Consider the following 10,246-nt stretch of genomic DNA (forward strand, 5'->3'; position numbering starts at 1 on the left):
GCTACGTCAGGTGCGCTGCCATTTAGAGGGGGGCGGAGCCCGGCATTCTTTTGTGGGTGAGGCATGGACCGCGCGCGGCGTCCTCGTGTGGCCCCGCCCCCTGGGCAGTTGTGGGGCGGGGCTGCCCCCAGGTTGGCCTGGAGCCCTGGCGGGAAGGCGGAGCCTGGGGGCAGTGCCATGAGAGCAGGTGTCAGCCCCAGGTTGCTGGTGGTGCCCCTGTGGCAGGGAGGGCTGCAGGGTCTGGGACATTGATGGCACAGACAGGCGGTGCCAGGTCCTAAGCATCCCCCGGCCCTGGTTCCCCATTAGCTGTTACCCCCATGGAGCCAGGGGGGAGACTTTTTTTCCCCTGGGGTGTCAGGGTTTTTTTCACCTTTCTCAGAGGCGTGGGGCGTTGGCGGCAGCCACAGCTGGGGATGGCTGCTGGGCTGTGCCAGGACTACCGCTGGCACTTGAATGCGGAGGCTCCTGGCTGGAGGGTCTTGCCCCTCTGCTCAGGGTCAGACCAATTGCCATATTTGGGGTCAGGAAGGCATTTTCCCCCATGGTCAGATTGGTAGGGACTCTGGGGGTTTTTGTCTCCCTTTGTAGCAGGGGGCATGGCTCTTTTCCTGGGATCTCTTGAGCATATATTAGCAACCTTTTCAGCAGCAGTATGCTGGCTGCCATGGTACCTCTGCTTTCCCTGTGGCAGGTCAGGGTTCTGTGTCTGGTGTCATGGCAGGGTTGACTGTAGCTTTGCTAAGAGATTAGACTGTGGATTTGCCTGGGATGGTTTGGGGAGGGGTTAGATTGGTCAGGCAAGGGGTTGGACTAGTTGACCTCTGAAGCGTCCTCCATACTTCTTTCTGGTTCCCCATTCCCTTCCCTGGCTCTGTTCCCAGGAGCAGCAGACAAGCTGGACAGATGACCTGCCCCTCTGCCAGCTCTCTGGAGTGGGCTCTGCTCCCAATCGGTCCTATGGTGCAGATGGCAAGAGCACTGAGGGGCACCCCTGGGAAGACAACTGGCTGAAGTTCCGGTGAGTTACCAGCACCCCAGGTCAGCGGTGGCACTTGGCTGGGTTCCACAGAGGGCTGGGGTGGGGAGGGGGCAGGGTCTCTGTACCCGACATGCGCCTTTAACCCCCATGCCTGGATCTTCTCTGACAGGGGTGAGAACAACTGTTACCTCTATGGGGTCTTCAATGGCTACGATGGCAACAGAGTCACCAACTTTGTGGGCCAGAGGCTCTCTGCAGAACTGCTGCTGGGCCAGCTCCACGCAGATCACAGTGATGCTGATGTGTACCGAGTCCTGCTGCAGGTAATGGGGTTGTGGCTGCAGAGACCATGCCTCCCCCTGCATTAACACCCTCTCTTTGCCACAAGGAGAAGAATGCCCTGATCCTTAGCAGGAGGAGGAGAAGGTTAGGGAGGCCTGCCAGGGGCTGAGAGCGTGCCTACCCTGAGGACAAGGAGCAGTAGCATTTCATTCCTCTCCTGTCTAGCCCCATCTGCCCTTCTGGCTCCAGTAATGCAGTGTTGACAGCACTGCAAAAAGTTGGATTCTTTCTTCCTTGGACGCAGGGACATGTTAATTGAAGAAGGGGTTTACATTGAGATGATGATGAAGCAACATGGGGAAATAGACTTGTTAACTCATTTCCTGGAGCAGTGGTAGCTGCCTTTTGAGGTGTGACAGATGTGTCTCGTTTTCTCTGAATAGAATTCGTATATCTTCACTTCCTGTCCTTCAGTTGCACAGATTTAGATTTCAGTTACTCTTATCTAGTTGCGCTAAGGCGATTGCATTTCCAGGGGAGGTGGGCTGATTCCCAAGGAGATGAATCTAAACACTTCCAAAGTTTGCTGAGTAATGTGGTCTCTTTCAGGATGAAGGGGAAACAGATGTTGTGTTGCTGTGTTTGCAAAGCAGCTGCTGTTATCCAGTCTTGTGTTACTTTCTTGTATCCCTTCTCAGGCTTTTGATGTGGTAGAAAGAAGTTTCCTGGAGTCCATTGATGATGCTTTGGCAGAGAAGGCCAGCTTGCAGTCCCAGCTGCCAGAGGTAATGTGATAGTACTGAGAAAATGTGTCCCCAAACCCCCAAAATTCAGTTAGAAAAAGTCAGAGGTCTTCCTGAGGCTAATGGCCCATACAGCTAGCATGGTTAAAGCACATTGATTTCTGTTGCCAGGCCACAGTGTGGCTAGCATCCTCTCCAGACACCCCAAACACTCAGATACCTGTACTTGGCTTGATTGAGTCAAGCTGGCCCTCAGCACAAACCTGTAGCAAGGTTCAAACTCTCGGCGCCAAAGCAAGATACCTCCACTGCTGTGCCACTTTGTTTCCCTTCCCCACTTCCCTTAACATTGCTGATTTAAGATGTGGAGCCTCTTGTCTCTAGGTCAGTGGCCTTGGTTTGCCGTCAGGGAAGCTGTGACTGAGAGCTGTCACCTAGCATAGTGATCCTTTGGTGGCTTGTGTGAAGTGGGCAGGTATTAATCCCAAGCTTTCTGTTTTGTATAACCTACCATCACCACTGGCACTCCTTGTACCTGTTTACAGCAGCCTTAGTAGTGAGAGGAAGAGTTGGATGGGTTTTGAAGACTGAACTCACTGCAGTTGATGCCCCTTCAGGATGAGACAGGGATCAGGACATGGCCATTTGATTGGCCTCTGTACCAGCACTGTTCCTATTCTGCACAGAATTATGATGTTTGTCTCCCAAGACCAGTGAAATCTGGCCAGTACTTGTCAGTGCTTTAAGCCTTGGGTTTGCACCAGATGCAATGGCAAAGACCTTCCCTGCCCTGAAGAGCTCAGTATCCAGCTGTGATTTCTGTGGCAACGGACTGTGTGTTTAAGTTTCCCTGTAATCCTGGGTTCTAGGGGGTGCCCCAGCACCAGCTACCTTCTCAGTTCCAGAAGATTGTGGAAAGGCTTAAGGCCGTAGAGCGGGAAATCTCTGGAGGAGCCATGGCTATTGTGGCAGTCATTCTCAACAACAAGCTCTTCATCGCCAATGTAGGTGTGTGCCTCTTTCTCAGCTTTTCATCTTGGCATATCTGAGGGCAGCTACAGCCATAGGGCAGCCGGTTAAAACTTGACCATAGTGGGGAATTGAATTGGCTTATGTAGGTTGGAAAACACACTTATCGTTCCTTGTGGGGTCCACTAGCATCAAAATGGTACTGAAGCTGGTTGCTGGGTCTGTACTTCTAGGGGCTGGGTAATACAGTGAATGTAACCTTGGCCACAGTTGGAACAGAGCTGTGTATGAGACAGTGGGTTCCAGGAAGAAGGGAGCTTCCTTTCTTTGCAGGCACTGCATCAAAGGCTGATGTTGGTGGCTCCATACCCCATTAATGAAATGTTTATAGGGTATTCCAATGATTGTACATCTGCTCTGTCAGCCCTTTCCTCATTCCCTCCCTTTTTTCTCCTGTTCATAATCCCCATGGATAGTCTTCCTCTGTTCTCTCTTAGCATTCCACCCCTTCTTTCATAAAGTAGCCACCTGCTGCCTTACGCACTGCTCCTACCACAGGTACAAATCGCGCACTTCTGTGCAAGTCTACTGTGGATGGGCTGCAGGTGACACAGCTAAACGTGGACCACACCACGGAGAATGAGGATGAGCTGTTCCGCTTCTCTCAGTTGGGTAAGTGCTGTGTTCTGGGAAAAGGGAAGCCAAACTCAGGCACAGGGCGAGGCAGCTTTCTATGCAGTGCTGTTGGTGAGGAAAGAGTGGTCTGGTTCTTAGCAGAACTGGTATCAGTTTCATACTGCTGCCTTTTCAGTTGGTGCTTCAGTGGCTCCTTTGCTGCCAGCCTTAGAGAAGAGAAGCCAAGAAGGAAATATGACCTGGTATCTGAATTCCTGTCTCTCTGCAAAGGAGTTCCTGGAGGCTGAGTTTGAAGTACATCAGTGAGAAACAATACTGAGGTGGAGTTTTCACAGCTTCCTGCCTGTGCTCAGCCTTTCCTGAGGACAAAGAGGTTTTTTTCCTTGGGGTTCCCAGTCCAGCACTTTCTGCTGTTGTCACCAGATACTTCAGTAAAGCAGCTAAGAGCTGCATGAGGGTTCCAGATGGTAAAGGACCTTCTGAGAATGGTGGTAGCCTGAAACTTGTGCCCTACTCAGTCATCACTTAAAGCACATCTTCTCTTGACCCCATGGGGCTAGTGCTACTTCCGATACACACCTAATGCATTAGCCAGCCACTGTATCTGACCTTGTGCTTTTTGCAATACCACCCACCTCTGGGATCAAGGGGAAAGTTGCCAGAGTCATGGCTAAATCCTGATCGCAAGAGCAAAGTCTACTCTGCAGGGGTTTAGAGTTTTCACCCTCAGTAAATTGGCAGCACTTTTTGGATATTCAGCACAGGATAAAACATTGTACCATTGATCCTGAACAGTTACCTCTGCCCCTCCCTCCCAGAGGCCAGCAGGGAGAGAAGCAGGGGACAGCCATTACAACCTCTCCATGATTCTTTTCCTTCATTCCAGGACAGAAAATCAGTTTTCCCACTAAAGGGCCCTGCTACGTGTTCAAATTCAAGCTGGATAGAAACCAGCTGTAAAGTTATTACACATTTTCAAGCACTAGCTCTGTAGCTGGTTGGCTCTTTATAGCTGGATGACATTTTCATGGTGTGAGAATTGCTGTATACATGTGGCCAGTCTAAACTTGTTGTGTGATTAACTAGTTTTATTGCATGATAATTACTTTGCACATGCGGCTGGTCTTATTTAGGACATATGGCCAGTCTAAATTTATAGTACAATTTGCCAGTGAATTGCTTAATATACGTAATGTGTGGCAGGGGCCTAAAACATGCACCCCAATTTTGGAGGGCTGATATTTTTGGGGGGTAAAAAGCTACATATGGTATGGGAGTAAATACAGTAGGGGTCTTCCTGACTTTCTCACTTGATTCAGCTGTGTTTTTACTCTGCTTTTTGGTTTAATTAACAACTTCTATATCCCAGAAGTCTTTATGTAGCACATGATTGGCAGGTATCTCTGGTTGGTCTCCTGGCTTGGGTGATGCTGGCAAATGACAAATGCAATGGAGACAGCAACTCAGCCACACCAAGTAGATGAGTCGGCCTCCATCTGCAGCAGCTGTCAGACTCATGCCTTACTATTGTTGGGAAGAGGTATTGGCCATCCATGCAGTGAATTTGGTTTGTCATGTAGGGAGCCTGAGCTGGAGCCATGTGCTAATGCAGGTCACCCTTTGGAACTGATTTTCTTAGAGTTATAATTTCTGCCTGTTGTCCAGGTGTAGTTGGGGATGGGGATGGGGATGGGGTGGGGCTGCCTGTGCATACCAGCATGGTGTCCTGTCTGGTCCAGATTCCTGTCTGACCAGTAGTCACCACCAGATGGTTCAACTGAAGGTACAAGAACCCCCTGGTGCGGTCACTAAACCTACCCTGATGATTTCTCGCTGTATCTTTCTGCCCCTGCTGTGGACATTTCCTCTCTCCTTCCTCAGGATACTGGCACAGGAAATCTTACAAGTGCATCAGGGAGTCAATAAGTCCTGTCTCTGTCTGGTAGGTTTGGATGCAGGGAAGATAAAGCAAGTGGGAACTATCTGCGGGCAGGAGAGCACCCGGCGCATTGGGGATTACAAGGTCAAATATGGCTACACTGATATTGAACTCCTCAGGTTAGAGACACTTAGCTATTCTTTCTCTTGAAGGCTTCTCATTCTGATCTGCCTGTGCTCCTTTTAAGTACTGAACTAGCTTTCTCCTTACAGTGCTGCTAAATCTAAGCCTATCATAGCAGAGCCTGAAATCCATGGAGGACACTCCCTGGATGGGGTGACTGGTTTCCTGGTGCTGATGTCAGAAGGACTGTACAAAGCTCTGGAGGCAGCTCATGGGCCTGGGCAGGCCAATCAGGTTAGAGTTCCCAGAGGCATTTCCCTAAGAGTGTTGCTAAATTGTCCCGTTCATGTCAGCCTCACTCTTGCAAGGTTTGTTACACATGCATCGTGTTAACACCAGCTTGGTTGAAAGGCCCCCCTGCCTTATTCCCAACATGTAGTGGGGTGTGTGTGCTGTACTGGCAGACTAGTTTTTCTAAGCAACTTCTTGTTTCTGGAAGTCAGGCATCTCTTAGGGACAGGGAAATACTTGGTTCCAGAGTACAAAGATCAAACTGAGTTTAGACATTCAGGCCTTGCCAGCTGTCTGACTGGCCAGGTGCCATAAGAACTCTTGATATTAGTTGGCTGGGGAAGGGTTTCCTTAGCACCCACTCCTAAAAGTCCTTCTTTTATGTTCCTTGCATGCAGGAGATTGCAGCCATGATAGCCACCGAGTTTGCTAAGCAAACTTCGCTGGATGCTGTAGCTCAGGCTGTGGTGGACCGGGTGAAACGGATCCATTGCGACACCTTTGCTAGCGGTGGGGAGCGATCTAAGTTCTGCCCCCGGCATGAGGATATGACTCTGCTGGTGAGGAACTTTGGGCATCCACTGGGTGAGATGAGCCAGCCCACACTGACGCCAACACAAGGTAAGGACCAGTAAAAAAAAAACGGGACAAAGATGGTGGGTGGAGGATAAGACCTCTCCTTTCATCCAGTGCCAACCTGATGTCAGGAGAAGAAACCTTCAGTGCAGAGACTGTTTTCTGTGGGAAATGTCTCCTTCCCAAAATAATTTAGCATGGTCTGGAAAGCATTAGATAAAGCACCTCTCTTTTACAGGCATATGGGATATTAATGAGTCAGAACATTCCTGTACCGCTGAGGCTTTTCATGACACTCGTCCATCCCTTGTTGTTTTCTACTCCTCAGGAGGCCGCATCTACCCTGTTTCTGTGCCGTACTCCAGCGCCCAGAGCACGAGCAAGACCAGCGTGACACTGTCCCTTGTCATGCCTTCTCAAGGCCAGATGGTCAATGGTGCCCACAGTAGCTCCACTCTGGATGAAGCCACCCCAACTCTTACAAAGTAAATGCTGTTAAAAGTTGTATCATCTTTAAATACCAGTTGTTGCTCCCCGCTGCCTGCCCTCCTGCAGTTTGGGGTGGAGCCCAGGCAAGCAATCTGCCTGTTACCTGCTGCACTATTCTTTTACCCAAAGGTGTGGCTTTTCTAACTGCAACATTGCATCCTATCCATGGTTGTCTGAGATGTATCATTTGAGGAGAATCATGCTGGATGTGGGAATGAACTGAGCAAACATTTCTGGAGCATGCTGTGGGAACATGCTTCAGGGAATCAGCAGGGGGCACTTGGGGATTAGACAGCACTTTCCTTTTGCTAGCAATGATTTTGTAGGCTGGGGTGAATGCTGGCCTGGTGTTCCAGCTGATTCATTTAATAAGGGGCTAGGTCTGTGTTACCCTGCTGTTAAAGGAGATGGGGCTGGGTATATTTTCCTGGTGTGGAAAGGTTTTCAGATGGTGCTAGGAGAGTGAAACAAGGGTTGGGTTTCAATCACATTGGGAAGGAGTCCCTAACCTGCAGGAATATACTGTTAACTTTGATTTCAGTTCAGCCTTTGTCATAGCAAGATTTGTATGTGTCCTGTCATGCCAAGCTAGCAGCTTAGTTACCATGTCCCTATTGCTTCAAAAACAATGGAGCTCGCCCACCCAAGTTGCTCAGGGCTACATTGCAAGTAATATGCACTTCATACTGCTGGACTTCTCCTAAAGGGTCTAAAATATCTTGGGGCAAGGAGGGAGTTCTGCAGTTTCCCTGAGATTTTCCCTTGTAATGCATCCCTCTGAGGCACCATGCATGAGGCCAGCCCAGCCAAAGATAGCGTAGTTGACTTCGGTGCCTGTGACACTCGAAGCACTTTTGAATATGTCTGATATTCCTGGGGAGAATGAGGTACCTCTGCTGCATGTGCCTGTTGACTAAAGGGAAAGTGGGTTTGATACAGTTAAGAGGCTGGCACCTCTTTTATTGGCCTAAGGAATCAACCAGTAACATGAATGTATTTGTGCTCTCTCTCAGTCAGAGCCCAACTGTGACTCTCCAGTCCACCAATACCCATACTCAGAGCAGCAGCTCAAGTTCAGATGGGGGCCTCTTCCGTTCCCGTCCCACCCATTCCCTCCAGCCTGATGAAGATGGACGTGTAGAGCCCTATGTGGACTTCGCAGAGTTCTACCGGCTTTGGAACATGGACCATGGTGAACAGGGAGTACTCACGGTGTCATAATATGGGGAGAAGAAGGGAGAGGCATCCTGCAACCACAGTGAGCTCAACAGAGACAAACAGGCAAAGACTGAGGTGAGGTTGAAATATGTCCAGGTGGTAGCCATGTTCTGCTGCGGATTCAGCCCTGGTTCAGGATGCGATGAGCCCAGGGGTGGGGTGCTGGTGTAGCTGTCTCAACACACATGTGCCTGTGTCCTTCATCTTCTCCTTATCCACGTCTTTTCCTGGGAAGGGGTCATGAATCCTAACCCTCATCATGAATATTATGGACATAAGTAGTGAGGGCTGTGTTAGGGAGGGCAGGAGCAGGTGTCTGTACAATATGCATATAAGCTCTTCTTACGGACTGAGGTGCGAAAAACTATGCTGTGATACCGGTGTTTAACGCTATAGAAGATACCTCTGTTTTGCAGAATAAATAACTTATAACTGCTGTCATTCTCACCTGCATGGCTCTGTTTTCTGTTTAAAGGGAATTTTTAGTGCTAGTGGAAGGAAGCTGCTGGTGGGACAGCCTTAGAGACTGCCACCTTCTTTTTCTACAGCACAGATAGAGCACAGTCAGTAGCTTGTAAGCTTCTGCCTGTAAAAGTGGCTCTGACCTTTTTGGAAGAGGACCTTACTTTTGTAAGAAAAGGGGATTTTTAGTTGCCTGTGGTTCTTCAACTTTCTGCAGTGAGGGCCTTGGATGGTGCTTGACCAGTACTGCTGACTGTGATATGAACACTTCCACTAGGAAGCAAGACTTGTAGTTTATTTTAAATGGACCACAAACAAGTTATTGGAAACGAATGACCTTTAGTCAGTTTTGATCTAAGATACACTGATAGCCTCAAAGGCTCTTTAACGTCCTCTTGCAGTCCCTGTCTCTCCTATCTTGCAGTTTATGACTTTTTTAGGATCTAGATGTAGATTTTAGTGAGAAGGTCTAGTCCATAGGCTACATGACATTCCCCACACACACCTGCAGATTCATAAATCAGAGAACCACAGTCCCAAAAGGCAAATAGCACAATGAATTGAACTAGTGTCTCCCAAACAGTTTTTATGACTATGGTGAGTGGTCTACAGATCATTCCAGGTCCCTCCCCTTTTCAGCACACTTTAATGATAAGGGCATAGGGTGATCTATGAGAAATCTGGAGGACTGGCATTATTAACCCAAAAATTCTGAGGCCCGCTGACTAGTTAATGTTGGTGCTTTAATGAAGGGAGACATGACCTTTTCACTTCTTAGGAGACTTTTCTTTCATACGACCCCCAAAGCATACTTTTCAGAATTTTTTTCTTTTAAAGTTGTGCCCCAGAAATCTTGCAGTATATGTTTAGGCACAGTTTAGCAGAACAAGTTGTTGATGACAAACAGCAGGAGGGGCTGCAGGTCAGGTAAATCCAAGTTGATAGCATAAGACTTTTTTGTGGCTTCCTAGTAAATTTCCATATGCTGACAGTTAAAGTTTGTATTACCCTATTGTTTCAGCTATAAGTAGAACCTGCATATATGGTAAGTGGGACCCACATTTTCTGGTTCAATTTTGGGGGGAAATTTTTGTTTCTTCCAAATGTAAGCCAGTAATGACACGTATAAAATCTTTGAACTGTTGTTGCCGTTACAAAATCCCACAGGGGAATTGTGTAACTAAGGAAAGGATCCAAAGTGTCAAATGGACTCAAAATACTCAAATAAAAATAATGTTGCCCTAGCCTCACATAAAATCCCACATCAGGATATATCAAGACCAATAGCATTAGGTAAATGAAAACTGTTTACAACTTCAAACAAGGACAGGCCTTTATTAAAAGTGAGATTTGAATTGCTATTGTGCATTCAAACTTTGTTCACCTGTTGAGCCAAAATCATGGATCCAGACAGCTCTGGATTTAGTAGTTCAAAGTCCAGACTTTTCCCAACTAGGGAAGGAGACAATGGGTGTTTATTTTTAGACCATTAACTGCAGGTGTCTGCTCAGATTTGACTCTTCGTAGGTGCTTGAGAAAAGTACATTCAGCTAATGTGCATTTTGGAAGAATGCAACGCATTGTCTTCTTTGTTTA

The 10,246-nt window shown here is 48.2% G+C and overlaps 1 protein-coding gene across 1 annotated transcript in view; it reads left to right on the top strand.

Annotated features, from left to right (window-relative positions):
• TAB1 (TGF-beta activated kinase 1 (MAP3K7) binding protein 1) overlaps window positions 1-8,632 on the top strand; it is an 8,983-nt gene extending 351 nt beyond the window's left edge. The window contains exons 2-11 of the mRNA XM_019544951.1: window positions 885-1,021; window positions 1,152-1,305; window positions 1,963-2,049; window positions 2,877-3,015; window positions 3,535-3,648; window positions 5,559-5,670; window positions 5,764-5,908; window positions 6,304-6,526; window positions 6,810-6,966; window positions 7,984-8,632. Of these exons, the coding sequence (XP_019400496.1) occupies window positions 885-1,021; window positions 1,152-1,305; window positions 1,963-2,049; window positions 2,877-3,015; window positions 3,535-3,648; window positions 5,559-5,670; window positions 5,764-5,908; window positions 6,304-6,526; window positions 6,810-6,966; window positions 7,984-8,191 (1,476 nt within the window). The 3' untranslated portion in view covers window positions 8,192-8,632. The remainder of the gene's footprint in view (window positions 1-884; window positions 1,022-1,151; window positions 1,306-1,962; window positions 2,050-2,876; window positions 3,016-3,534; window positions 3,649-5,558; window positions 5,671-5,763; window positions 5,909-6,303; window positions 6,527-6,809; window positions 6,967-7,983) is intronic.
• Window positions 8,633-10,246: the final 1,614 nt, after the last annotated feature.

Source organism: Crocodylus porosus, unplaced genomic scaffold, assembly GCF_001723895.1.
Source record: "Crocodylus porosus isolate Cpor-Errol unplaced genomic scaffold, CroPor_comp1, whole genome shotgun sequence".
Classification (NCBI taxonomy): domain Eukaryota; kingdom Metazoa; phylum Chordata; order Crocodylia; family Crocodylidae; genus Crocodylus; species Crocodylus porosus.